This window comes from Melopsittacus undulatus, chromosome 11, assembly GCF_012275295.1.
Source record: "Melopsittacus undulatus isolate bMelUnd1 chromosome 11, bMelUnd1.mat.Z, whole genome shotgun sequence".
NCBI lineage: Eukaryota > Metazoa > Chordata > Aves > Psittaciformes > Psittaculidae > Melopsittacus > Melopsittacus undulatus.
The window spans coordinates 10,013,895-10,041,326 of record NC_047537.1 but is presented as its reverse complement, the minus strand read 5'-3'; the positions used below and the strand labels follow the sequence as shown (position 1 = coordinate 10,041,326).

The following is a 27,432-nucleotide window of genomic DNA, read 5'->3' as shown; positions in this document are numbered from 1 at the left end:
ACATTTTGAGTTCCTGCTTTTTGTTCTTTTTCCCTGCCCAATTCCTTGTGGAATCCAGTACAGGCTCCTCCTTTACATCAGTCAGCAGCAGCAGATCACAGCTGCAAGGATCCATCCAGGCTTTGTTTTCACGGTAAGACTCTGGCTTAGAAAAACATTCAGGGATCTATGTTATTCACAGCAAACAGAAGCTGACTCTGGAATATTTAAGTCTTAGTTTATAGCCTTTGAGATCAGACATCTGACACAACAAGAGGGGTCTTGGTGATGGGGAGCACTGTTCTCCTTGTATTGCACAAGGGATCATTACATCTGCCTTTTGCAGAGCAGTAGATTTCATAATGTAAGTTCATCTGCTGTGGGAGGTGTATTATTACTTCTAGATCATAGAGGAAGTGCTTTGAGTTTTGCAGTCCTACAGTGGATAGAAACAGAACAATTCCTTTTGCTAATAACTTGCAACTGAGCAAGCAGAAGGAAACGTTTTCTCTCAGAAATCTCACACTCAGCATTTTCCTGCTGATAAGGACAATTTGGAGCAATGCAAGTCCTAAAATGGGATCTCTCCGGATGTTCTGTTTTCTGCCAGCTTCACAGAAAATTGGTGTGTTGATTTGCTGCTCCCAGCTCTTCATCAGGTGACATGAAAATTCTTGATTTGATAGATGGTATTTTACTCTGAAATGGTAGAATTTCAGTCCAGATTTTTGCTGAGGATGGCAACTTTTCAGATTTTATAAGTGCATTTTGGGTTCTGTAGTCAGCTTCTGGTGGCATGGGTTTTTAAAATCAAGGAAGAAGTGACTCCTCCAAATGATTGTGGAAGTCTAAAAATAATAAATACTTTTGAAAAGTAGATTGCTTCCACTTAAAAAGCTCAGCATGTATTATATGACCTAGCTGCAGAGAAGCTTTGAACGCTTTCACCAGCTTGCGAAAGCTGCAGCATCTCTAATAAACTTAATATTTCCTCATGTATAATGTATAATCCATAATTCTTCCAAGATAATGAGCACATAAATAAAAGCTATTTTGTGCATTCAGAACTTGGGTGGTAAGACAGCAGGATTCTGCTTCTGCTTAATTTCAGTAGCTTTTCTTTTAAGCTTCTTTTGGGATGTGGATTTTTTAATTTATTCCAGTTGAATGCATCATTTAATGTTAATATAGAACTTATTTCCTTTTTCACAGGTCCAGCCTAACAATTACAGTACCTTTTATGATGATCAGAGGCAAAACTGGTCCATCATGTTTGAGTCAGAAAAGGCTGCAGTGGATTTCAGCAAGCAGGTAGCTACTGTGTGTGAGGCAGGACTTTCTGCCCTGTTAGGACTACAGGAAACTCAGACCTATCTCTGAGAGCACCATAGAGGAAAGGCTCCAACCTGGTTGTACTTCTTACATTGCAAGTTCAGCTTTGGGTATCTGCATGGCTGTGATGGAGGCAAATCTGCCATGAGCCTGGTGGAGTTCTATTGTTAGATACAGGCCTCTGAGGCAGGGAGCCTGTTACTTCTAGGGGGACTTTTGATCCAGGTTCTCAAGTACTGTAAGACCAATGGCTCTGTAGAGCAGAGGGTATTTACTCAGCAGGATTCAGCACAAGGAAACATGGAATGCCTCCTAAGTGCATCTGTAGCCTGGGTTTGATCAGTACAGTAAGAAATGCATTAGATCCGTAGTGAGTCACAGTGGAACTTGTCACTCAGTTTTAATGACCAGAGACTTTCCTTCTGCAGGTGTGCATTGCCAAATGTAACAGCTCACCAGTGCTGGATTCAGTACTCTCCCAGGATCTCCTTCTTGGAGAGGGGCAAGGAGCAGAAGGAGGAGACTCTCTGGAGGTTGCCTATACAGGTTGGCTGTTCCAGAACAATGGACTTGGACAGGTAAAGGCATTTCTGCTTCTTCCTAATACTGAGTGTGACAGCACTTGGAAGGAACCTGTCACATCGAGCATAGTATTGGTGCTGATGGTAAAAGGATTTTGTCAGTCACTTAAGGCACCATAATTGAGGTCTTAAGTGTTACCTGTAGAATAATAAAGGATCCCATTACTGTTCAGGAGGAGGTGATTGAAAGGCTTTTAACATTCATTAATACGAATGTGTGAGTGTGTCTATGAAACTTGTGAGAACAGACAGTGAAGCCAGCTCTGCTCCTCTGGAAGCAGCTTGAGGAAGTGATAAGAAGGGCCTTGTCTGACATGAAGCTTATCTCCAACTATTAAAAGAATGAGAATGCTTTCACATCCTCTGCAGCTACTAAATGCTTTGATATTCAAAAGCATTACTTCTAAAATACTTATGCTGGCAAAATTAACAGCAAAGGGTTTGCATTGGTATCCATCTGCAGCTGAATCTTTTTGCTATAAAGAAGAGCTTTATGTTTTTCATCTCTAGGGGGTGTTTTGTTTTTCTTGGCCTGCCTGGCATGCCTCTCACTCTGTGTACCAATGGTACATAGCAGAGCCTACCTCTAATCCGAAAGAGTTGTTCAGCTGCATAGTTTAATGTGCAAACATTAAATACAAATAGCTGCAGTTGTAGTTTAATGTACAAAACTTGTAGACAATTGCTTGCTATTTGATAGAAGCCTGTTATGTGTTGTTCTGGTTGGCCCAATCCTGTCCTGACCATCAAGCTCAAAGCAGTTGTAAAGTCTGAGTTTCCAGCTAGTGTTCACTATAAGAAATTGGACTGAATTGCACTAGAAGCTGTAGCCATGCTCCATCTTATGTCTGGGAATTAATTTTGGAAGAGGCAGAATGGGAAACAGCACATAAGAGCTTGTAGGAGTTTATGAAGTATGTTGAGTTCAGACTCTTTAAATCATTGGGAAATCGATATAGTCTATGTTTTTGTTCTTCAACTCTCTAGGTATTTGACTCAAATGTTAACAAAGACAAGCTGCTGCGCCTAAAGCTGGGATCTGGAAAGGTTATCAAGGTAGAACTTCTGGCACTTTCATTATAACAACTGAAGTCTGAACTTTGAATTACTGAAGATCTTGTTCAGGATTCTTTATTCTTAATTTGCACAATATAGCCCAGTCTCCTTAGTGGCACTGTTGGAAGTTGTCCTGTTTGGTAAATAAGCTTTTTTTCGAGAGTTTCAAGAGCTGAGTTTTTCAGTTGTCTGTGTTTTTTTTTCTGGGAGCCACTTAATCTGTTACCTTGTTCCCAGGGAGTTCTATTTCTGAAGGAGGATTTCAATTTGAGAGCAACTTCATATTCCTCCACACTGATTGTGCCTCAAAAGCAGAGCATCAAATAGCCCTGACTCATCACCTGGGGCAAGGGCATGGGAGGGTGAAGACAACTGACAAGTTCTTAGGATGGTCCAGTAAAACATAGTACTACAAGTGGTTTTACCCTCTAAGTCACATTGTGAGGGTTTTGACTGTGTGATAATTTTTCAGTCCAGGTGGTGTGATGCTCCCTTAAGTTGCTCCATAAAGCCAGGTTGTGCATCAAAGGTTGTAGAATCTCAGAGTGATGGGGTTGGAAGCGACCTTAAAACTCCTCCAGCTCCAACCCCTGCCACAGACAGGGACCCCTTCCACTGGAGCAGCTTGCTCCAAGCCCCTGTGTCCAACCTGGCCTTGAACACTGCCAGGGATGGGGCAGCCGCAACTTCTCTGAGCACCTGTGCTCACCACTCAGACCTCAGCCTACCATCATAGAGATGCTTATGTTCAAGTCACTTCCATTACCTGAGTAATTCATAGATGACCTGTTACAAATTTTTCTTCATTGAAGATATGCTATTTTTCTACTTTATTTGTTTTAATGTCCATCTTATTATTAATGTTGCCGATGTGCGTTAGTCATCCTATTAAATGCAGGCATCCATTGACCGTTTGTATTGATATGGCTCATAAATCTCCTTCACTACAGCTGTTTTCTGTGGGTGCTTTATAAATCTAACCACAACAATTCTGAAGTGATCTCACAAGGATGTGGAATCCTGTTCTTTCCCTGAATCCTGAGAGGTCACCACTGAGTGCTCTGCAAGCTCCTGCAGCTGCAGTCTGTGCACACAACACAGCATGCAGCTCTGTTCTCCAGGATGTCAGTGGCATCTGTGATACCTGTTTGAAGTTATGGTACTTAAAACTTGAACCAGGTTTCTGGTACCTGCAGAGATCTGGAAGCCTCTAGCCTTCATGCTAGACATTGCTGCATGTGTTTGATTTCATTATCAGCATGTTGGGAGTTGCTTCTTTATTCTTAAGTCAGTGTTGCAGCTTACAACTGGCCATTATGATTTATTGTAAGACACAGGTTTAGTGCTGCAGACTGAAAACAAACAGGATTTCACAAGAATCTCTGTATGGGTTTTGATATCTCCTATAGCCAGTGCCTGAAGAAATCTTAATGAGAATAATGTCATGTCACTGATCAAATTGTTTGCTTTCTGTTCTCTTGTGCCTCTGAAAACCAAAGGGCTGGGAAGAAGGAATGATGGGAATGAAGAAAGGAGGCCGAAGGTACCTCATCATTCCTCCAGCGTGGGCCTATGGAGCTCAGGGAGTGGCTGGCCGGGTCCCTCCAGACTCCACTTTAGTTTTTGAGGTGGAAGTGAGGCGGGTGAGTATCTCCTGCCATGTGTTTATTTTACAACTACTTTATGTCTCTTGAGTGGCAGTATTTGTCTGCAGGGTGAAAATGTGCTGTTGGTATGAGAACTACAGCTCAGAAACTGTTATAAACCAAATACCAGAGGAAGATATATATCTTCAATTAAAAACCCCCAAAATTCTCCAAAATCCCTCTGGGCTGTTTACTAAGACATGTCTGTTCTAACTGTCTTAGGATATTTTCATTGTCTTATTTGTGAGTCACTTGGGAAAACAGCACTCAGTGGGGAATGACAGGATGCAAAGACTCAGCTTCTCCAGTTCTGAATCAGTCATAAACCCTTAATTGAAGGGGATGAGCTTGACAAAGGAGTAGTCATAAAAAATAAAGAAGTTGCTGAAAACTTATTTTGGGAACCTGGAATAACCTGTGTTTTGTCACATGGTTTCTAAGGTGAAACTGGTAAAGGACTGCTCTGGTTCGGATGGACAGAGTGTCAGCTCACGGGATTCTCCTGCACCTTCTCCAGTCCCCAGTTCAGATGGTTTCCCTGCAGACACTGGTTTACTGCCCCCATCTACAATACCTCCAAAGCCTGGGTGAGAGGCAGCTGCATTAAAAGATGGCAATGCTCATAGACATGTAGCACAACCCCGCATTAACACAGTCCTTTGGCAGATGTAGGTCCTTTGTGTGCCAGCCTAGTGCTCTCAGTGTGGCAAAGAAATTCTTGCTGATAAGGCTTGCAGGAAATTTGCTGCTGGAATATGCTGACTTTCAGATTAAAAGAGATTGAAATGAACACAGATCCAGCCATTCCTCTACAGTATTACTGAGATCCGGCCTGGTTAAGCCATATAGGTACTGCTGCAACAGCCTGCTTGTCTCAGGTGGCAGTGTGGTCATCAACTGCTCTTGGGTAATGGCTCATTTGTTTAATTGCAAATTTTACGTTGTCATTTAACTGTGTCAGCCATCCTTTTTAGGGAGCTCAAGTTGAAGTGCTGCTCTAGTTGTCATAAGTAGTTTGTTATTAGACTTGATTAAAATTGTTTGTACCAGGATGTGGTTCTTGCAGCAATCCATGAAATCATCTTTCTGTAATCAGCTGTTCCACAGCTATGGAACTTGTCCATAAGGCGGTTCAGAAACCTACAGGCAATGTTGCAAAGAATATTCCAAAAACAAAGCTGAACTAAATGCTTATGGTAGAAGAAAATGTTTTTCCTAGGGGGAGGTGTATTTGACAGTATTTAGAAATATAGACTGTTGAATCCTGAATTTCTTGTTAATCTCTAGTATCAGCATACACTTTTTTGTTTTTCAGGGAGCCAGCTGTTCGGGCCAAGTCAAACTCCATAAGTGAGCAGCTAGCAGTAAGTGTTGGCTTTTTCCTAACTAATTTGAAGCCTTAAGAAGGGAAGCTTGATTATTTCACTTTTACATTTGGTATTGCTGAAGATAAAGTGAACATCAGGCAAGGAATCAATGCTCACCCTACTGACACTAGGTTAGGACCTTGTTTTTGAAGGGGTTAGCAGAACATGAACTTCAGTCCTAATTCCTGCTCTTAAATGTGAGGTTACTTTTGACCCTGTGGATAATTACAGGCTAGCTGTCTTTTGAGGTAGATGGACAAAAATAAAATGGATAACAGAGTAAATGGAACATTTGATATAACTTTATACAGCTGCATGGGAAGATGACTTCTTGTGAGTACCTCAGGATAGAAGCAGCTGCTAAACAGCTTCCTCAGTTCACATATTGTCACCCTGTTGCTGTGCTTTGTGTGGGGATAAGTTTTAATATGTAGTGACAGCAGTGTCATCCCAGAAGGAGGGTACATAACCAAGCCAGATGAACAAACCCAGTGTTATCTTGTGTGCTTGAGAATTAGCTTTTTGTGCAGTCATTGGAAAATTGAAAGAGCCAGAATTAACTCAATGATTTAGAAGAGTCTAATCCTGACAGATGTGTCTGTAATGTCTGAAAAGCCTGGGCTGAGAGACCAAGGGAGAGTAACTGCAAGCATTTCTTTTAGAACCCAGATGTAGCAAAGGCAAAGCTTATTTCTCGGATGGCTAAAATGGGACAGCCCATGCTGCCTTTCCTGGCTGGGACAGCAGGTAGTCAGCTGGACTCCAGTGACTCGGAGATAGAGGTACATCATTATATGACTTCTTTGATGCTTGTTTTGCTGTGTGAATCCCTTAAAGGGGAATCTGTAGTAATAGCTCTCCCTTTGTACAGGGAAGCATACCCTGTTCTAGCGGCAAAAGGGTTGAACAAATGCACTAGACAGTTCAGTTGGGTTAACTGGGTAACAACCACTCTGAAGTGATCTTGGGTTCAAACCGTTTTCTTGTTCTTCAGCATTCATTGTAATATACAGACATGTTTTTAGGACCCAAATACACTCAGAGGGACAGCACAACCAGTTGCTTCATCTTCTGTGAGACCAGCCCAGCCAGCTCATGCAGTACTGCCCACGGTGTCCACACAAGGTAATGTGCTGGTGAGCGGGGATTGGGATAGCAAAACTACACTTATTTGCAGGCTTCAGGCAGAAGGGTTTTACAAATAAAGGATTCGTTTTGGGAGCTGAAATAGGAACTGATAGGTACGTTCCTGGGTCAGGGCAATCTCAAGCACAAACACAGGCTGAATGGAGACTGGATGAAACAGCCCTGAGAAAAAGGACTAGGGGGTATTGGTTGATCAGAAGCTCCCCATGACCAGGCTTCAATGTGTGCTTGAGCCCAGAACCCACGCTGTGTGCTGAGTTGCACCCCCAGAGTGTGAGCAGCAGGTCAAAGGAGTGCTCTGCTGCACTGTGGCCCCCCTGCAGCCCTGATCCAGCTCTGGGGCAGCAGCACAATAGGGACCTGGAGCTCTTGGAGCGAGGCCAGAGGAGGCCATGGAGATGCTGCGAGGGCTGGAGCAGCTCTGCACTGGAGCCAGGCTGAGAGAGCTGGGCTGGGGCAGCCTGGACAAGAGAAGGCTCCTGAAGGGGAGACGTGAGAGCAGCTCCAGTGCCTAAAGGGGCTGCAAGAAACCTGGAGAGGGGCTTGGGACAAGGGCCTGCAGGGCCAGGCCAAGGGGAATGGCTTGAACCTGCCCGAAGGGAGACTGAGCTGAGCTCTTAGGCAGAAGCTCTTCCCTGTGAGGGTGCTGAGGCGCTGGCATAGGGTGTCCAGAGAAGCTGTGGCTGCCCCATCCCTGGCAGTGTTCAAGGCCAGGTTGGACCCAGGGGCTTGGAGCAAGCTGCTCCAGTGGAAGGGGTCCCTGCCTGTGGCAGGGGTTGGAGCTGGAGGAGCTTTAAGATCCCTTCCAACACAAACCAGGCTGGGATCCTCTGATATAATTCTAATGAGGCTTGTTGATCTAAAGCTCCATAGGTATACTAATTCATAAAGCACGACACTGAAATCCTTGGATTATGTCTTTACTGTGATCCTGTGACATTGCTGCTTGAGGAAGAACAACCACAGTGCTCTGTCTACATGTGTGCTGGGATGGCACGGGTATTTCTAGGACTTGTGATTCATAAATGAAACTGTTACAGATCCTTTCCTAGTGAACAGAAACTATTTTGTTTGGAAAGGATGGAAATAAGAGTGAAGGGCATCAGAGACTGACAGCTTTGGTGTGGGCTTGACTTGTCTTCCCATGATAGACTAGTAATGTCAGCTGAGCGGGCTTCAGAGTCAGCATGAGTAATATGTCATGTCAGTTATCTTCAGAGCTGCCTTTCTTTGAATGAAAAGAGGTTGCCTAAATGTAGGTAGAAGCAGAATCTCTGTGAAAGATTACCTTTAATCACTTACTTTACTGGATTTAATTTTCACAGGGCTGCAGACAGGTTTGTCTATTTAGTTAATGGGTTTTGGCCATTTCACACTGGATGAGTTAAATTATTTCTAGCTACTTTATGGCATGCTGAATTTCTTTCTTCCTTTTCAGTACCTCAAGCATCTGGTTCTGCACCCCCAGTATCTTCTGCTGCTTTAATTCCTGCAACGATCCAACCACATTCAGCTCTGCCTGCAGGAGCACAGGGCTTTCAGGTACCAGAATGAAATCCAAGAGAGTATTGGTGCTCCTGTTCTTTCTCCTAATTCTTACTTCTCTATTGCTGGGGCAGGGGTGAAGATGAGAATCCCAGATTCCTTCCTGTGACACTCTGGCATTCTCAGGTTTCCATTACATGCCTCTAATTTAGTCAAAAAGGGCAAATTTTCTGCTTGCTGATGGTTTCTTTAGTTTGAATCAAGAATTAAACGGACTTTTTTTATTATCTGGTTTTGTAGTGGATAAAATAAAAACTTCCAATTATTTGTAAAGCAGAAACCAGGAGTATTTTAGTTGCAGCTTTTCTTGGTCCTGGTCTGGTTTGCCGTGAGAGTTCATTCACACACTCCAAGTGTTTGTGGGTCATGGTTTTCACCCAGTGAAAGAGCAAGCCTTTTAAAAGGCTTGTGGTGCTGCTGTGAAGTGATGCAATATGCTTGCTAAACAAGGAAACTTTAAACCCACAATGTGTTTTCCACATCAGATAGTAAAGACTTACTGCTATGATAGTCATGCAAACTGTTCTGTAATGTCTAAACTCAAACCTTTTACTGTCTGCTTTCTGTGTTTTTTTTCACTCAACGTATTTTCTGGAACGTTTGGAAACCAGTGGCCTATGTCATAAAGTGTTTAATTTAAAGGGTTGAAGCAGAGGAAGAAATAATTTGATAATGGATAAAACTACTATGTGGTGGTAACACCCACCCCCACCTCAAAAATCACCCCAAAACCTCACAGCAAACCCAGATCTGATGTGGCCTTTCAGTGCTTTTGCTTTGCACTTTCCTTGTGTTGAAAATGAGGAAGGTTTGCAAGTAACAGGATAAAGAAAGGCTTTTCTGTTTGTTGAAATAGAAACTTTATTAACATGAAGTTTTAGTCTGACAGTGATTTGGATGTTTTCACTCTGAATGTTTTGAAAGTTTGACCCTGATGTCCTGAATTCTTCTCAACCCTTGGCCCAAGTTGTATTGTAATCTTTCCTTTTTCCTTTCCTGAGAGTGTGAATTGGTACGTAAGAGATAGCTGTAGCATTTAATATGTGCTTCAGTCTGTTTAGCTCCTCTTTGGCACTTAATAGTAAAGTTGAAATCAAGTCATGTTGCACTTTTTAAGCCCTCCCTAAGAAGAGTCTTGTGTTAAAATTAACCTAACAGTGAGCTGTTCATGTGCTGGCCTTTCCCAAATGTAAGGTAACATATTTTTGCTTGAAATTCAGTGAAGAAGATAACTTAGTGACCTGTGGTAACTTGGACATGTATTTAAGACTTGAAAGAAGTGACTGTTATTTTCCCTTTACTCTGACTTGTGTCACTTCCAGCTTCTCACTTCTCTTCCTTTTTTCTTTCCAAATATCATCTTTGCTCCTGGGGCTTAAAAAAAACCCATGAAATCCACTGAAGTGTGGTGAGGGGGAAATACCAAAACATATTCTAATCTATTAAACTTGTTCTGCAAGGCATATCCAGGAATGCCATTTGCTTACCCCCAGACGGCTGCATCTGCTTCTCAACTCCAGCCTGTGGGACAGATGTATCCTGCGCCTTACCAAGGTATGTTCAAAAAAGTTCTTGCTTTCCAGAAGGTTGTAATACCTGCAGTAAACTGTTCAGCATGAGGATGTAGGTAACAGTTGTAGCAAACACATGCATATTCATTTTGTCTGTCATAGAATCAGACTGATTGGGGTTGGAAAGGACCCTAAAGCTCCTCCAGTTCCAACCCCTGCCATGGGCAGGGACCCCTTCCCCTGGAGCAGCTTGCTCCAAGCCCCTGTGTCCAACCTGGCCTTGAACACTGCCAGGGATGGGGCAGCCACAGCTTCTCTGGACACCCTGTGCCAGTGCCTCAGCACCCTCATAGGGAAGAGCTTGTGCCTAAGAGCTCATCTCAGTCTCCCCTCGGGCAGGTTAAAGCCCTTCTCATTTGGCTTGTCCCTTCAGGCCCTTGTCCAAAGTCCCTCTGCTGTTTCACAAATCCCTATTTCTTAGATATCAAATAGGGATAAACATTTTCCAATAAATACCTTTTTTTTTTTTTTTTTTCCTTAAAGAACTTTGTGCAGTGTGAAGGGGAGTGGAATTTCCAGGTATCCTCCCAAGGCTGTGTGTTACTAAACGTATTTTATAGATGGTTTTTCTAATTATATTTATAACTGTAATAGGAAAAAGCTCTCCTACCAGCCAGGGAAGGAACTGAAGTGTGCATGTAGAGGCCTTTAAGTGTGAGGATGTAGCAACCTGGGAAGGAGGGTATTAAGGAACTTTAGAGTTTCAAAAGTCAGTCTTTGTGCCTTTTGTTTGAGTATTCTCTTTGCACACTACTGTTCCTGTGTGTCTGGGGGCTTCCCTCTTGTTGGCCCAAGTGTTGTCACACTGCTTGAGAATTTCTTGTGCCCATAAACCTGCCTGTTCATGTTATTTGGAAAACACCTACATCATTAGTTTTCCAGATACCATGTCCCTTTTATTTGTTGGAAGAGAGTGGCTGTCCTGTCTGGCAGGCTTCAAACTGCGAAGCATGGCTTTTGGTCAGTCTGTGTGGAGACATTTTCCCCTTGTGACTATAGTTCTCTCTCCTTTCCATTCAAGCTCCTGGGGATATTACGTCTTTTTTGATGACAGAAGCTCGGCAGCATAACACTGAAATCCGAATGGCTGTTAGCAAAGTGGTAGATAAGATGGATCATCTGGCTGCCAAGGTAATGTATGCACAGGCAGGTTTGTTAGTGATGGTACTGCTTGGTCTCCAGGTGTAGTCTGAGGAGTTGACTCAGTTTAAATCTGTATTAAGTTTGTAGGTGATGTTAGTAACAGTGAAAACTTCAATGTTACCAGATGTTGAAGCAGTAACAGTTCACCTGCTAAGCCTGGGCCTGGGGGAAGGTGTTGTCTCTGTCTTTAATATCATACAGCACATTGTGTTTGGGGAGATTCACCAGCTTTCAGGAGGTGTCACAGTAGGTACAGTAGCATATACCCTACAGCTGATGAGATGCAGCAATGGATTTTTGTGGATGTCTGACTCTGATCTACATCCATAAATTCATTTCCTCTGGTTTAAGAATGACTTATCCCTGCAGGTGGAGGAGTTGAGGAAACAAAGTGCTGGTAACAGCTCTCTCCTGCCTGGTATCTCCTCTGTTACTATGGAAGCTTCCATGATCATGAGCAATATCCAACGCATAATCCAGGTGAGCATGGCCAGCCTTATTTGACTTCTTCCATAAGGAACTGCAGCCCACTGTTACCCCTAATGGGAATAGCTCTACTGGTTTGGCCCAAATGTCCATGTACCCATGTGTTCGATCTTTGTGTGGCCAAAACCAGCTGCCTAGGTAAGAACATGAGATACACAATGATTTCCACCCCTCTCCCTCCTAAAAAAGCTCTGCTCAGCAGTCTGTGGTTTGGATGCTTTCCCAGCCAGAGTTGATACACTGGTATTTAATAGGCCTTGGCAAAAGGTTCATGTGAGAGAAATTCAGCTTCTGCTTAAACCTTTATGGACTTAACCCACAGCATCCTGCAGCGCAATTTCACAGCTGGAGTACTATGTTGCAAAAACCACCTACTTCTGTTTTTCACTACTTGGTATTATGCTTTGTAGCTTTCTAGGAATTGGCTTTACAATCTCGTGTTTTATGGGTGAAAAAGTCAACCAGACACAGTATTCTCTAGAATGTGGTTTGGCAACCACTGTCCCATGCCATGATTCCTGCTAAACGCAGCATGGCGCCTTCCAGTGGTGTGACCACAGAAGGTTGTATCTGACCACTGTATTGTGTCTGTACAGAACAAAGGTTTAGGTACTGCTGCAGGGAAGTCTGAGTAAGATGAATGTTCATGCTGGGCTGTGCTTTAGGAGAATGAGAGGCTGAAGCAAGAGATATTTGACAAGAGCAGTCGGATTGAGGAGCAGAATGAGAAGATCAGCGAGTTGATTGAGCGGAATCAGAGGTAAGGAGTGGGAGGGTACATGCAGCCTGTGCATTTGCAAAGACTATCTATCTAGCTTACACTTGGTTAGGTATAACCAGGAGGGGTGCTCTTTAGAATAGAGACATGTTTTGGTATATTTAATTATGTTGTTTAAGGCATTAAAAGTGTGGGGTGTTTTCCCCCCCATCCCCAGAGAGCTTATCTCCAAAACTGTGGTTTACTGTGTAAACAGGGATGTGTAAAAGGGGGTAAAATGTCATGAGCACACTTGCTCCGCTTCTGGGAGTTTTTACGTTTGCTAGCTTTTTAGCAAAGTGAAAGAAACTGTAGAGGTGGTGTCCCTACTTCCACTGGGTGTGTGTCCCATTTGGTTAAAGAAGGGGGATAACTTGTTTAAGGAAATGGCAGACATCAGTGGCTGTCAGGTTATCACAACTCTTGACTGTGTGGTAGGAATATCAGACTCATTAGAGAGGTAAAGCAGGTATCCAAAGTGATATAAAATCTGCTGTGCCAGGCACACGCAATCCACCCCTTTGAGATCAGGTCCTTAGTGCAGGCCACCATGCAAAATGATCTGGGACTTGTCACAAAGAAAACTGATGTGGAATACCATGTTGTCTCTCTGAACCTTTTGCTCCAAATCATGTGCTTACATAAATGCTCATCCAGTCTTCCCCCATTCCCAGGTACGTCGAGCAAAGTAACTTGCTAATGGAGCAGAGGAACCATTCCCTGCAAACAACAACAGAAAACACACAGGCAAGAGTGTTGCATGCAGAGCAGGAGAAGGTAATGGTGACAATGAGCAGAGTCATCAATCTCCAGCTGCAGCCAGGAGAGGGGCTGCTGGTGGCACTAAAATGTGCTGGAGCCTTGTTAGTCAAGGCTTAAGTGCATTCTCTTACAAGACAGGTGTAGTTCTGGACATATGTTTTGAAAGCTGTTCTGAGAAACGCTTCGTATTCATGGCAAAGTCAGCACAGAGGATATAAATGGTGATCTTTATGCTGTCATAGCCTTCATATTCATATCTTACAGGGAGGTGTCTGATTTATTGTTAACTTTGCAGGTATATGTCCAGCACGTTGAGGAGTTGTGTATCACAGGGCTTTGTATTTAACCCACATAGAATGGATGTAGCTGTAAGAAGAAGTGCTTGCTACTGAAGTTTCCTCATTGCACTTTTGCACTTTTGTTTTTTTAATATTAGTATTCAAGAACTGTTTGTTTCTACCAATAATGTGTTGTGCTTTTGTGAAATGGGCTATTGGGAAATAGCTTTCAAACCACTTAAGTGCACTTGTGCATGGCTGCATATCCTGTAATGTCCACTTAGGACAGCCTAGCCCAGGCTGGCTTTGAGGTCAGCAGTTGCATGGTGTCTTCTATGCTTTCTCAAGCACTGGCTTCTTAAATAACACCAAGTTCAGTCTTGCACTGTGCTCCCCCCTTGAATTGTGCATTTCTCCAATTCAAATGCAAGATGATAAATGCTTGCTCTGCATGAGAGCCATGACAAAGTGCAGCTTTCCAGGGTGTGCCAGCAAGTGTGCTAAAGAACAGTACAATACATGGCTGATAACTGTGTGCTGGTGTGAGCAGGCAGTGAGGGAGGATTCTGTTTTAACACTGGGAGCCCAGGGAGCCAGCTGTACCTGTAATAATGTAGTGAGAGATGCTGACCAGGAGTAAGTCAGATTGAAAGAATAAATAAAATGCCTTCTGACAGTGAGCACAGCATCCATGTTGTGCAGTAGCCTAGGGAGGAAGTATTTTGTGAAGTATAATATGATCTTTAGAAATCTTTTGGGCCTCATCTTCAACAGGACTCCACTTCATCCAGCAGTCACTGCCTTGGTATGAATACTGTTACATGAACAGACTTCATGCTGCACCAGGAAAGCCATGACTTGCACTGGGTGATTTCCCCTGTTTTTGTGAGAATACTGACTGTAAATGTGAAGTCTGATATTCCTTCCTCTTCTGTTTATCCAAGGTAGTTTGCTCTGTGACTGCAGTTCCAGAGATCACTATGGACATACAGAATTAGGGAATAGAGTTTTAAGCTCTTTTATCTGTCCTTTAATTAAAAACAGGGACTCACTACTTATTTTGTGATACAGGCCAGGCATCTGTGCCCAGGATCACTGAGAAGAGGTATTAGTAGCTTGCTGCTTTTGGGTGTTAGGTCTTCGGCCCTGGCAGAGCACATCACAGCTTTAGATGAAGGCTTTGTGTCCCATAATGACAGTAACACCCCACAATCTCCAGTGCAGGGAAATGGTAGTCACAAGTAGGACCCACTGCTCCTGTTATCTGCAGTGTGAAATGTGCCTTTAGGTTCTTTCATTTTAAGTCAGGCTTTATTACCTTTTTCTGTTAAAGCTTTTACAGTTCTTGGAATAATTTAAAGGCTTCTCTGGCATGCCTTAGGCTCCTGCAATGAAGCACTTTGCTTTTCTGATGATGATTAATGCCTCTGCCTTTCAAGTTGTGTTCTTAACTCTCCCTGTTTCCTGTCACTGCTTTCTCTTCCCAGCACATGCTGCCAGTGGATCGGGGCTGGGACCAGGTGAGGCAGTGTGGCTGCTGACTGTGTAGGCCATAGATAACTGTGCCCTGGGTAGTGCCAGCCCAGCTTCCTCATGCATAGCTAGAAGTTGATTGGCATCAGAAGAATTGCCTTAGATCTTGAATTAGCATGGATCTTCCACTTGGAAAAAGGCTTTGGAAAAGGGCTTTCTAACTGACAGTGTAGCCACTGGCTCCTTCTTTCTTGGGGAGCCCTTTGCAAAGAACTTTGGCACATTGCTGCTTGGTTTACCTCCCCCATGGGAGGAATAGGACATGATCATGTAATTATCAGAGCAGATACAGATCATGTAAGATTCTTGGTACCTGAAAGCTGGAGGCAGAGCTGAGCTAGTATAGATATGAAGCATTCACTGCAGAACCTTCAGTCTAGCAACAGTTCCCAGCATAGGATTTCGTTCTTTATTTTCTTTTTTTGCCATTAAAGATACGTGTTAAAATAACCTTTAGATATGCCACGGGGTTTGGTTTTGGTTTTAGCGTATGCTAGGTGTTAGCTTCTTGAACTGCAGTGAGTCTCTGAAATACTGCCTCCTCTTTAAAATGAATGGTGTGGTATTCCAGCCCTCAAGGTCAGCACATGTTCACCCTCACCATAGTTGGAACAATTTTGCTCACAACTCTTCTCTGTCCGAAGGTGGTGGTCCTAATCTGAAGAGAAACACTAGTTCTTTTATGGGGATTAAGTAGAGAGAAACTCCAATGCTCCTGAACTTACCAGTTACAAGAATGTGAAAGCCTGTTGGGAATCTTGTTGTAGGCACAGAGGAAGAAGCTGTTTGGGTATTCCCTGCAACAAGTGAGGTTTTCTGACAGGCGTAGTTCTGTCTTTGCAGAGCATCCTCTGAATTTTGTGTGTCATGCAACGAGATTGGGAGCATGACTTTGTCTTGATGCCTTGAGCCTCTCCTAACAGATTGTTTCTAAGTTGTCTGACAAGCTGTGGTTGTACCTGGGTGTGCTGAGTCACTGACATTAAATCTAAACAAGTCAACAAATTACCTTGAGATCTGTGCTCCAGAATGCCAGCCCTGCCCATGTGGGCACCTCAAGGTGTCTACGTGCCACGTGCTCTGGAGGGAATGTGCTCCTGTGGCTGGGACAAGCCTGTGTTTTGTGTGGCTTTTCAGTCATTTGTAAGCTTATTGAAGATAATTACATGTTGGAGCTCAGGCTTTTACTTGAGCAGACATTGTCATAGCCTGAAAACTCTGGACAGAGCCACCAGGCACTGCTGCTAGTCTTAAAAAACACATATAAGCTTTTAAAGGAAAACTGCCTGAGTTGATCTGGTGGGGTGATAAGGTTGGCGGTGGCCCTGTGTAACTTTCTGGTTGGTCTGGATAGCTAACAGGCAAAGACAGTAACATGGCAAAAGAAGTTATTGCTACATCTTCAATTTGGAGGTGCCTGTAAGATGCTGGATCAGCACTTCCCGGATCGCATCTCCAGTGCTCTTCTTGCAAGAACAGTTGTGGTTGTCACCTCTCACACACAGATCACTTCTTTTTTTCTACCTTGCTCCTTTTTTACAGGCCAAAGTTGCAGAGGAGTTGGCAGCTGCCACAGCACAGGTTTCCCAGCTGCAGCTTGAGCTGACTGCACACCAGAAGAAGGAGATGGACCTGCGGAAGCAGCTCTCTGCCGCCCTGCAGGAGGCTGAGCGGCACGAGGCACAGCTCAACAAGCTGCAGGCACAGTTAGCAGGTGAGTCTTCCTGTGCCTGCTCCAACAGAGCTCCTTTGTCAGTGGTTTTCCTCTTTTGTTAAGCCATAGGCTTTTCCTCTCTTCTGGGGTATCTATTCCTGCTTTTCCTAGGGTCAGTCACAGGGTACTGAAGGAGGATATTGGTGCACTGAAGGGTATGTGCATCCTTGTTAGCATTAATAGGAATCAATGTACAAAATCATCCCATGACAGGGCTCCCTTTTGCAGAAGCAGTCTCTTGGAATTGCTGTCTAAATCCTGCAGAAGAACTGAAATGTTCCAGTAGTTGAAAAGTTAAAAGCCGAGTTATAAGCACTGTGATATCACGGAAGCTGCTCCTCATCAGTCTAGTCCCCAGTGAGGTGCAAGCTGTGTTTTTGATCTCATTGTGCAAGAGACACTTTTCTTTCCCCTCAGCCCCAAATGCATTCACCTGAAATACACGTAGTCCTAAAACCCACAGTAAACTGTATTTTTGCAGAGCTCCAGGAGGCCTCTGAGGACACTCAGACCAGATTCAAAGCTGAGAAGCAGAGCCGCAAACAGCTGGACATGAAGATCTCAGCGCTGGAAGAAGAGCTAACAGACCTGAAAGTGGAGAAGGAAACCCTTGAAAGGGTATGTCCTGTGCCAGCGTCACAGATACAGAGAGGGCTTCAGTTTGCTGAAATTTAACCCAACGTTCTTGTATGTTAGAGTCATGATTCTATGATAATACCATGATTCTATGATCCTTTCCAACCCTAACCATTATATGATTCTATGTAAATATCCAAGTCGGGTAAATCTTGACTCATCAGCAGGAAGGATCCCTGGTGGATCCTTTGTGCTTATGTGGGTTCTTTGTTTGGTTTCTTTTTTAATATCTTAGCCAGTAATATTTCAACCTTCCTACCTTTAAAACAGTATCTCCTTGATTTTAAAGTGGTAAGATTCCCTGCTCAAAGCAGCTCTTTCTGCACGAGGAAGAGAAGCTTCTTGGGTGCAGTCTGGCCTATTCTGTGTCCTGTTCTGTACTGCAGAATCTTGCAGAGAGGAAGAAGAAATCCCTGTCAGAGAGAGCTCAGGCAGAGGAGGAGATGGAAGAAATCCGCAGATCCTATCAGCAGGAGCTGGACAAGCTCCGCCAGCTGCTGAAAAAGGCACGGACTTCGACTGACCAGGCAGCAGCAGAGCAGGTGAGGAGCCAGGGGAGCTTCAACAAGTGTCTGGAAGCCTTGCAGGAACTTATTATTTCCTACCTATGGTGCAAGAGACCTGTGGTAAGGAATAATTGTACAAATGCTCAGGTAGTGGAAGAATAAAAACGTTATTGGCTTGATTTTAGGGGTAAAATTTAATACAGGGCTCACTTTGTTGTCTTTCTAAAATATCTTTCCTGGTGTTTGGCCCTGCTTCTAACTCCTGCCTTTCTAAGGCAGTGCCTGATTTGGGATGGGCAGGAAGGCTACAAGGTCCCAGTTGTTCTCTGACTCAAATCCCAGGCCACTGATATGGCTGCAGAGGTTTGCTGCAGAGGTTTGCTGCAGCATTGATGCAGGCTGGCAAGCAACATCAGGTATAGACTGTGTTAAAGAGTCAAACCAAGGAAAGCAGAGGCACCAAATTGAGCTCATAGTAGAGACAAGAGTACAGGACTGCTGATGAGTGAAAGACTGCTTAGAAATATGCCAAGAGGTCTGAAATGAGAGTGAGAGCTTCAGGTCAGCCTGAGGGATTGTGGCTGGAATTGAGTTGAGGATTGGGCAGGAGCTGGTGATGGCTGCAGGGCTGCCATCTGCACGTAGGTGTTGCATGTTGTCCAGCCTCAAGCTTTCACCCACTTCTTGTGCAAATACCCATTGCATGTGTGTGTTCCTAATGATTTCTTTTGCTTGATGGGCAGCTGTCACTTATCCAGGCAGAGCTGGAATCCCAGTGGGAAGCAAAATGTGAACGTACGCTGGCATCGGCCAAGGAGCAGCACATGAGACAGTACCAGGAGGTGTGTGAGCAGAGAGATACCCTGCAGCAGCAGGTGTCCCAGCTGGAAGAGAAGGTAAAGGGGCTGAAATGTAATACCAAATAACCAGTAACCAGCATCTCCCACCTAAGTGCAGCTTGACTTCTTGACTGTTATGGAATTTGGTCTTGTCCATGGGACGTCTGTATAACATCTGTTCCATTGGGTTGGTGGGCTATTGAATCTACTGCTACAGTTCTGAATGAGGGAGAGCTGAGATGCTTTTCATCTAAGACTGACATCAATAATCTCTTCTGCTTTTCTGCACTGATCTCTGGGTTTGAGCAGAAACTGGGTTTTTAGGTGGGTGACACTGAAGGGGCTGTAACTGACAGGCTCTAGTTCTTGTGTTTCAGCTTGCAGCTCTAAAGCACTCAAAAAAAGCAGAGGAGCAGCAATTGTCTGAATTGCAGCAACGTTTGGAGCAACTGGAGCCTATCAAAGAGAAGGTAAAGGGAGTAACACAGCAGCTGAATGTGAACTGGTGTGCAGTAGCTGCTCACCTTGGGCTTCCAGTGTCCAGAATAACATGGGAGGGGAAGGAGTAACTTCACAATGCTTCCAGTAAACCAGAACACATCCAGTGATGAGACCTGGCCCTCTTTTCTCTGGGATCTCAGTAATGCTGTGCCTGTTCTTGGTGTAACTTATAGACCTCTTGACACAGCTGGGGATCTCCAAGGTTTTCACCTCCTTGGATATGTTTATTTTGGTGCTGTTATTTTGAGCAATTCTTTATCAAAACCCTGCTTAAAACTTCACTTGGCAATTTATGCCCTTTACAAGAAGCTGGTTACAGATAACCTGCCCATCATGAGTTTCACTGTGGTGGTATCTGAGAGCTGTTGTAACTTCCAGTTTCCCTTTGGCAGTGTTCAGCCTTGCAGTCTGATATTGTGGCACTGAAGGCTCACTATGAAGAACGCATCCAGGACCTGAAGAAGGATCAAGCTGGATCTTCACCTGCAGACTTCACAGAAGAAGTAAGCTTCACTATCCAATATTTCTTCTTACTAAGCAAATGTATTTACCTTGAATGATTTCTCTCTGAGCAGAGATAAGAAAGAAAAACATTATTTTCTCCACAAAAGCACTATGTTTCTAGTAGCAGGGTCTATAGAGGAAGAAAGGATGTGATCTTCCTACTGCCACTTGGTTGCTCAATTTTATTTGGTAGAGAAAAACTGAAGATTTGAGGTTTAGATTAAAAAATTGAAGGAATAATTAAGTAAGTGTCAGTTTGCCTTGGGTTTGTGCAGCCTCAGTTCTGGAGGGAACGGTTTGGTGTGTATGTAAGTTTGGTGTGCATGTAATGGCTCTGAATTAAGGTGACATGATGTATTCTGCTTTGTTATGGGAACTTCCAATTTGGAAAGTAGCTTCTTTGAAAACCATGTGTGTGTTTGGATTTGTTGTTCCTTCATCTGGAGAAAGATCTGCTGTTGAGGCCAGTGCTTCACATGTTAATGAACTGTATCTTTGTTTCCATCTTGCTCTTTTCCAGGTAAAGAAGATAATGAATGGGGTGTTTCAATCTCTTCGGGGTGAATTTGAGCTGGAGGAGACTTACAGTGGCAGGACAGTTCTGGGTGTTGTCATGAACACTATTAAGGTACACCAGTGCTAAGAGGCACGAGGTGATCAGTGAGAGAGAACAAGTCTTAGGCTAAACCCACAGATGTATGTTGTGGGGCTGAAATAACTGAAGCAGAAATCTGTGGGTGGCAAAGGAGCCCAGTAGTAGAAGATACAGGGCTCTGTGATGATTTGTGTTCAGGATATAACCTGTGTTCTCTCTACTCACATTTTTCAGACTGTAACACTGCAGCTACTCAGTAGGCAGCAGGAGACACCAGATCAGGACAGTGAAAAGGAGGAATCTGAACCCAGAGCAGTGAGACAGGAGGGATCACCTGGAGCAAAGCCTGACCATGATGAGCCCATGCAGCATAGCCCAGCACAGAGTGCCACATTCCCAGCTGATCCTGAGGAAGCAGCCACAGGCTCCATGGTACCTGGCCAGGAAGGTGAGTCTGCTCTTCTGTCTGCCAGGCCCACAGCTTCTGAGGAGCCAGTGACACAGAGCACTGGGGTGTCAGAAAAGAAGATCCAGGGGGAGCATGTCTCTTCCACAGCTGAATCCTGCCTGGATCCTGATAAGGGGCCTGTGCTTGCAGGACAGCCTGTTCCTGAGGTGGATGAGGACTTTGTCCCAGCTGAGGAGGGACAGGAGAGCAGTCCCATCAGGAAAGCTGAGACTGAATGCAGTCCCTCCAGAGTATCTTTGCAGGCAGAAGCTGCAGAACCCTCTGTTCTAGAGGCCAAGCCAGAAGAAGCAGATGTGGCAGTGCTTCCAGGAAAGCCAGCTGTGGAGCAGAAGGCAGAGGAGCCTGTGGGAGGTTTAGAGCCCCCGCCCTTAAACGGTGAAGGAGGGAACTGTACAGACCCATTGGATGGAGCCACCTCTGAGGAGCCTGCTTCAGCATCCAACACAGCAGAGCTGAGATCAGCTGTCATCAGAGAAACCCCAGGACAGCAGGAACTGGACTCCAGCCCCAGGCAGAAGGAGTCCAGGTAAGATGTGACTCCTGGAGCAGGCACAGTCCCACTTTACTGCTGGTCAGCTCAGGGGTGGTAGAGCAGCACACAGGGAGGCTGGTGCAGCTGCTCTGCGGTAGAGTGGCACACTCTGCAGAGGGGGCTGAAGCTGGTTTTGGTGCTGCCAGGTCCCAATGTCATCTGCCCTGGTGAATGGTGTGTGCTTTAAGTTTGTCTCAGCAACAAAGCTCTTTCCTCATTCATTAACAGAATTTGTCAAGCCAAGATACTGTCATCTGCAAGTGAACTGTTCATTCTTTATCTTCTTCCAGCCTCTTTGAGGATGACAACTTCTTTGAAACAGCATCTCAGAAACCACTGAAGCCTCGAATGCTCTCCGAAGAGGAGGATGAGGAGGAAGTGGTGAGTATTTGTATCTTTCTCCTCCCACTGAACTGGTTCAGGTTTAACTGGAGCTTGTCTGTGAAATCCTCCCTGTGGCAGTAGGATCTGAGAGGCTCCTGCAGCAGAGCTTGGCAGTTTCCCTATATCCTCTGTCTCAATCAAGAGTATGTGGGTGTTTTGGTTGTTGAGGTTCACGGCATTGCCTGGTCTGAGGCAGCAATGACCAGCTCCTGCTGGCATGAAGTTAGTGAGGCCTCCCAGGTTAAGGGAGGGGGTTTGGTGCCTTGTGTCCTTGTTACCCTGAGAACATCTCTCCTGGACTATTAAGACACCATGTGAGAAATGCAAAAACTTCACTAATGAGGTTTCTTGGTACCATCCCCTTAAAGGTAATGGAAAATTCAGAGCCAGAACTGCATAGCAATTACTACTGGGAAGCTGTTAAGACTGACAAGTTTCTCTCTGGTTTGAATTCCAGAGTATGAAGGGGCGTCCCCCTCCAGCTCCACTCTTTGGTGATGACGATGACGATGATCTGGATTGGCTGGGATGAAGATGTGCTGGTGAGCCTGAGAGCCCTCTACTCTGAGCATGGCCTTTTCCTCTGTACTGAGCACATAATGAGCTGCATACATGGGACAGTTGTGAACAACCAGGACTGGTACTGCAGACTGATGGGGCCTGAGGGCAAGTAGCTCTTTGGCACCCCCAGGCACTCAGACCCATCATTCTGACCTGACAAACATGAGCAGGGGTTGGGACAGACTGAAGGAACCAGCTAATCTCTGCACGTTTGTATTGTTCTCCTCCTGTGAACAGTTCATTAATGTCAAACTTGATGCAAATATCAGCTCTGTAAAGTGCTTCAGCAAAGCAAGCCTGGCAGGACCTGTAGTAGGAACTGCTTTTAAAAAGAAAGACTAAAGTCTTGTCTGCTTCCCCAGTCAGGATCTCCTGGAAATAGTTCCCAGGGACTCTACAGCATCCCATCCCCATCTATGAACACTGTGTGGTGGGAAACTGAGCTGAGAGACCCCACTGTTGTCACATGTTCACTGCTGTGGTACATGGGGCTCAGACCCACAGCTCTAGGCAGGGACAGAGGCCCCTGTTTGTGTGATGAGTCAGGGCTCTGTTAAACCAATGCTCCAAGCACAGATGTAGCATCTACTAGTTGCTGTTGCAAGAAGCCAAATCCCCAGCCATGTTCTATGGAGGACCCTGAGGCTCAGGTCACTGCAACCAGCTCCTTTTCTCCCTGTTTGCAGCCAGAGGTGAGGTTTTGAGGTTTGCTGCCTTGTATTTTCACAGCACCACAGGTGGGTAACGGGCTGTGTGGCCAGAGAGAGGGGTTCCTGCAGGCAGCCAGGCCCATCTCCTGTGCCTTTTCCTCTGCTGCTCTTTGAAGTGTGCTGATCACACCACGAGTTCAAACCTGAGCTCTGCTAAGAGCTTGGGCTGTAACTGTCCAGTTTAAGTGGACCAAGAGGGGAGGGCAGAGAGCACAGGCAGCAGGGCCACCACATTGGGTTCCTCGTAGCACTTCTATGCTCATTGGCACTAACACAGGTTAAAACTAGGAGCAGGTCTTTGTGTCTTTAGAACAAGTCACCCCCTTCCCTTAATAAAATGGAAGTGCTTCAACTAATCCTGCTACAGTTTAGTTTAAAACTGCCTTTTATCATCTCTGAAGGGATTTGGTCTTTGGCCTCCTGGCAGCCATGGCTTGGAAATGGGGCAGGTCCCTGTCAGCAAGAGGCCAAATGCAGCCAAAACTGGAAGAGACCAAAGGCTGTGAGAGAAGGTCTGTGGGCCAGCAGGGTGGATACCTCAGCTGGGGCTCCTGGGAGCCACTCTAGAAGTCATTGCACAACCTGGTTATTAAGTGATGGGTGTGAGATCTGTGTGGCCTGGTGGCACCTGGCTGTGGCCCCTGGAGGTGGCAGTGTCCTGATGGAGGTTGTGGCCAATACTAAGCAATTCCACTTGTTTCCTGTTACAGTTTCCAACCTGAGGGATTTGCATTCACTTCTTGAAAAATAAAGTGCAATTAAACCTGTTTTTTCCTCTGCTGGCCTGGGTTTTAGTTCAGTCTGGCTTCATTGGGCACTGACTGACCTCTGCCTCCCATCAGGAATAACTTAATACAGGAAACTGGTCTGGGCTTGTTCTTGCATCCCTCTCCTGAGAAAGATGAGAAAGTCCTAGTGGGACATTGGCATAAGTACCAACAATGATCGTGATTGATCCACAGTTGCTTGGTTTTCCTCAAGGTGTAGGAGAAAAGGACCTTGAGCATCTCACAGGGGTTTTGCTCTCTCCTGATCTGGTTGCGTGGAGGCAGGAGGGGCCCACTCAAGTGGTGTCATGGCTGGTCACAGCTCTGCTATGACTATGGGGGGGGGGGGGGGCAGGATGCAAGTGATGGCAGAAGATCTGCTCAAGGAATGGTGTGGATTGGAAAGGTTTAAGACCATTCAGTTCCAACCCTGTCCAGGGACCCCTTCCACTGGAGCAGCTTGCTCCAAGCCCCTGTGTCTAACCTGGCCTTGAACACTGCCAGGGATGGGGCAGCCACAGCTTCTCTGGGCACCCTGTGCCAGCGCCTCAGCACCCTCACAGGGAACAGCTTCTGCCTAAGAGCTCATCTCAGTCTCCCCTCGGGCAGGTTCAAGCCATTCCCCTTGGCCTGTTACTACAAGCCCTTGTCCCAAGCCCCTCTCCAGCTTTCCTGCAGCCCCTTTAGGCACTGGAGCTGCTCTCAGGTCTCCCCTTCAGGAGCCTTCTCTTGTCCAGGCTGCCCCAGCCCAGCTCTCTCAGCCTGGCTCCAGAGCAGAGCTGCTCCAGCCCTTGCAGCATCTCCATGGCCTCCTCTGGCCTCGCTCCAACAGCTCCAGGTCCCTCTTGTGCTGCTGCCCCAGAGCTGGATCAGGGCTGCAGGGGGGTTCTCCCCAGAGCACAGCAGAGGGGCAGGATCCCCTCCCTAAGCTGCTGCCCAGCACAGGGGGGGTTCTGTGCTCAAGTGCTCGTTGAAGCTGCACCATGGGGAATTTCTGATAGACCAACACCCTAAGTCCTTCTCAGCAGATACCAACCCCTTCCCCATGCTGTAGATACCCATTTTTTCAGGCTCAGTCTCAGCACCTGAAAGAACCCAAATTTATTCTCTGCCTTAGGTGCAGGAAGGGTGAAGGTGAGACAAGCCCTGGGCTTGCCGGGGGACAGCAGGTTCTGGGGGTGATGGAGGAGCCAGACCCTGTGGAGGAGGATGTGAAGGAGCTGTTTCTGCTCTCGGGTTCTGGCGTGTGGCTGGGACATGGGTGCTCGGTGGAGGGAGGGACCCGCTGGGGATGTGCTGGGTTGTTTCAGGGATGGGGGATGAGGGGATCCCCCTCTCCCTGCCCGGGCCCTGGTTATCTTACTGCCTGCAGAGAGTGAAGCAGCTGCCTTGTTCTCGGAGCAAACCCCCCCCTCGCCTCTGATGTCCAGAAACGCAACAGGAGCCGGTGCTGGGCCCACGTCTGTTTAATGCCCCACATCCCTGCAGGGCTCTGCCCTTCCCTCTTCCTGCTGCCTGCCCCACGCCTGGCTCTTCCCAGGGGAAAGGGCTTTTCAGCTGCCTGTGAACATTTCCAGAGCAGCACCGCGGGACCCTTCCCGTCCCCTTTAGCCCCGTCCTCGCTGCCCGAGGACACGAACTGAGGCTCAGCGCTGGGGGGGTGGCGGCTTTCCAGCCTCCGGGAGCGTCCCCGGCCCCGCGCTGGGCTCCCGCCGAGCCAGGAACGTTGGGAACAGCCCGAGGACACGGGCAGGGCCGGGGTGAAGCCACCCGCGGCAAGGGTCAGTTCTGAAGCAGCGGCTCCCGTGCGTGGAGCAGCCGAGGTCCTGCGGCCCCGCAGCCCGGGGTGTGCAGAGCCCTGCATGGCCTGAGCCATCCCTGAGCCGCCGCTGGGTCCATCCGGGCTGCTCGGGGGGGGGCAGCGGGAGCCGCTCTCCCCGTCCAGACCTACTTGGGGAAGACGAGCAGGAAGAAGGTGCAGACGATGAGCACGAGGATGCCGGCGGCGAAGCCGAGCCGCAGGTTCTCCATGGAGGCAGGGGGAGGCTGCGTGTCCAGCAGCAGCCCCCGCCCCGGCAGCCCCGGCACGAAGGCGCCCGAGGCCTCGGGGCCGCAGGGGGAAACCGCCCCGCTCACCGCGAAGATGGGGCCGTGGGCGGCGAACTCCACCTCCACCGCCACGGGGCGGGCCGGGGGAGCGCCGCCGCCTTCCTCCTCCTCCTCGTCCCCAGGCAGGGTCCGCAGCGCCGGTATCCCGCCGGGCACCATCGCCACGGCCCTGCAGAAGGGGCAGCTGATGAAGGCGGCGGCAGCGGCGCGGGTCAGCAGCCGGCGCAGGCAGCGCAGGCAGAGCGAGTGGCGACACGGGAGCTGCTGCGGGGCCCGGCCCCCCCAGAACGCCTCGTAGCAGACCCCGCACTCCCCGCCCGCCTCCGGCCCCACGGCCATGGCGCTGCGGGACCCGGCCCGTGCGGCTGCTTTTGAAGGCGGGTGATGCACGGCGGGGCCGCCCCGCGCTGACCTTCAGCCCGGCCGCAGGGTGCGGCGGGGGGGCAGGAACCGGACCCTCCTCCTGCCCCGGCAGCGGCTGCCCCAGGAACCGCTCTTGCTGCCCCTTCCTGCACGAACCGGGCTGGGGACGGTGTTTCCCGGGCACAGCACGTGAGGGGGTTGTTACTGGGATTTTAGCTTAGGACGGGCTCACCAATGGGGGTCACCCCCCACACCTCCCCCCCCCCCCCCCATGCATCCCTTTCACACCGCAGCTGCGGTGCCACCTGGCACAGCGCTGATGGCACCCGAAGGCTGAGCTGAGCAAAGGGCGGCCGCAGCCCGGCGCGGTGCGGGTGAATGGGATCCGCTGTTACTCATTCACTCCCTGCTCTCAGGCTGGGTGGACACGGGGCCACCCCGGTGGGCACGAGCTGCCCCCCCAGCTGATGGTGCCTCAGTTGTGGTGTCCCCGTACTCAGCTACGTGGGGGTCGGGAACAAAGGGCAGCTCTGGGAACGCTGGCACTTATTTACGGGCAGGAGCAGACCTTGCCCTGGGCTCCTGGCACCCACTGAGCCCCCAGCACTGCCCAGGGCATGAAGGCAATTGGGAGTAGCAGAGTCCCGGGCACTGTGAGATGGGATGGATGGATGGTTGGATGGATGGATGGATGGATGGATGGATGGATGGATGGACGGATGGATGGATGGATGATGGATGTGTGGGATGGATGGTTGGATGGACAGAGGGACGGATGGGTGGAGGGATGATGGATGGATGGATGGATGGATGGATGAATGGATGGATGGATGATGCATGGATGGATGGGTGGGATGGATGGTTGGATGGACAGAAGAATAGATGGATGGATGGATGATCGATGGATGGAGCAGGCCTTCGTGCAGTGTGAACTCTGGGGTGTCCCCTCCTTCTCCAACTGGACACGTGAAACTCCCACTGTGGTCCCTGGGGTGCAGGGATGCACCACACGGGCGTAACACACACAAAATAACCTCAGAGGAGGGTCTGAGGGCTCCCA

The 27,432-nt window shown here is 47.2% G+C and overlaps 1 protein-coding gene across 4 annotated transcripts in view; it reads left to right on the top strand.

Moving 5' to 3' along the window:
* The window catches only part of FKBP15 (FKBP prolyl isomerase family member 15), a 28,783-nt gene extending 4,871 nt beyond the window's left edge, over positions 1-23,912 (top strand). The window contains exons 5-30 of one of the 4 annotated variants that reach the window (XM_031054491.2): positions 59-133; positions 1,192-1,290; positions 1,740-1,889; positions 2,880-2,948; positions 4,448-4,591; positions 5,036-5,181; positions 5,910-5,958; positions 6,624-6,743; positions 6,987-7,086; positions 8,546-8,649; positions 10,113-10,206; positions 11,245-11,354; positions 11,736-11,846; positions 12,518-12,612; positions 13,284-13,386; positions 16,725-16,896; positions 17,378-17,514; positions 17,919-18,074; positions 18,782-18,934; positions 19,255-19,347; positions 19,771-19,881; positions 20,403-20,510; positions 20,712-20,925; positions 21,076-21,472; positions 21,769-21,859; positions 22,320-23,912. In XM_031054491.2, the coding sequence (XP_030910351.2) occupies positions 59-133; positions 1,192-1,290; positions 1,740-1,889; positions 2,880-2,948; positions 4,448-4,591; positions 5,036-5,181; positions 5,910-5,958; positions 6,624-6,743; positions 6,987-7,086; positions 8,546-8,649; positions 10,113-10,206; positions 11,245-11,354; positions 11,736-11,846; positions 12,518-12,612; positions 13,284-13,386; positions 16,725-16,896; positions 17,378-17,514; positions 17,919-18,074; positions 18,782-18,934; positions 19,255-19,347; positions 19,771-19,881; positions 20,403-20,510; positions 20,712-20,925; positions 21,076-21,472; positions 21,769-21,859; positions 22,320-22,394 (3,276 nt within the window). In that variant the 3' untranslated portion in view covers positions 22,395-23,912. Of the gene's footprint in view, positions 1-58; positions 134-1,191; positions 1,291-1,739; positions 1,890-2,879; positions 2,949-4,447; positions 4,592-5,035; positions 5,182-5,909; positions 5,959-6,623; positions 6,744-6,986; positions 7,087-8,545; positions 8,650-10,112; positions 10,207-11,244; positions 11,355-11,735; positions 11,847-12,517; positions 12,613-13,283; positions 13,387-16,724; positions 16,897-17,377; positions 17,515-17,918; positions 18,075-18,781; positions 18,935-19,254; positions 19,348-19,770; positions 19,882-20,402; positions 20,511-20,711; positions 21,473-21,768; positions 21,860-22,319 lie in introns of all 4 variants that reach the window. The other 3 variants (XM_031054490.2, XM_031054489.2, XM_031054492.2) reach the window with 3 other exon arrangements.
* The last annotated feature ends 3,520 nt before the right edge of the window (positions 23,913-27,432 follow it).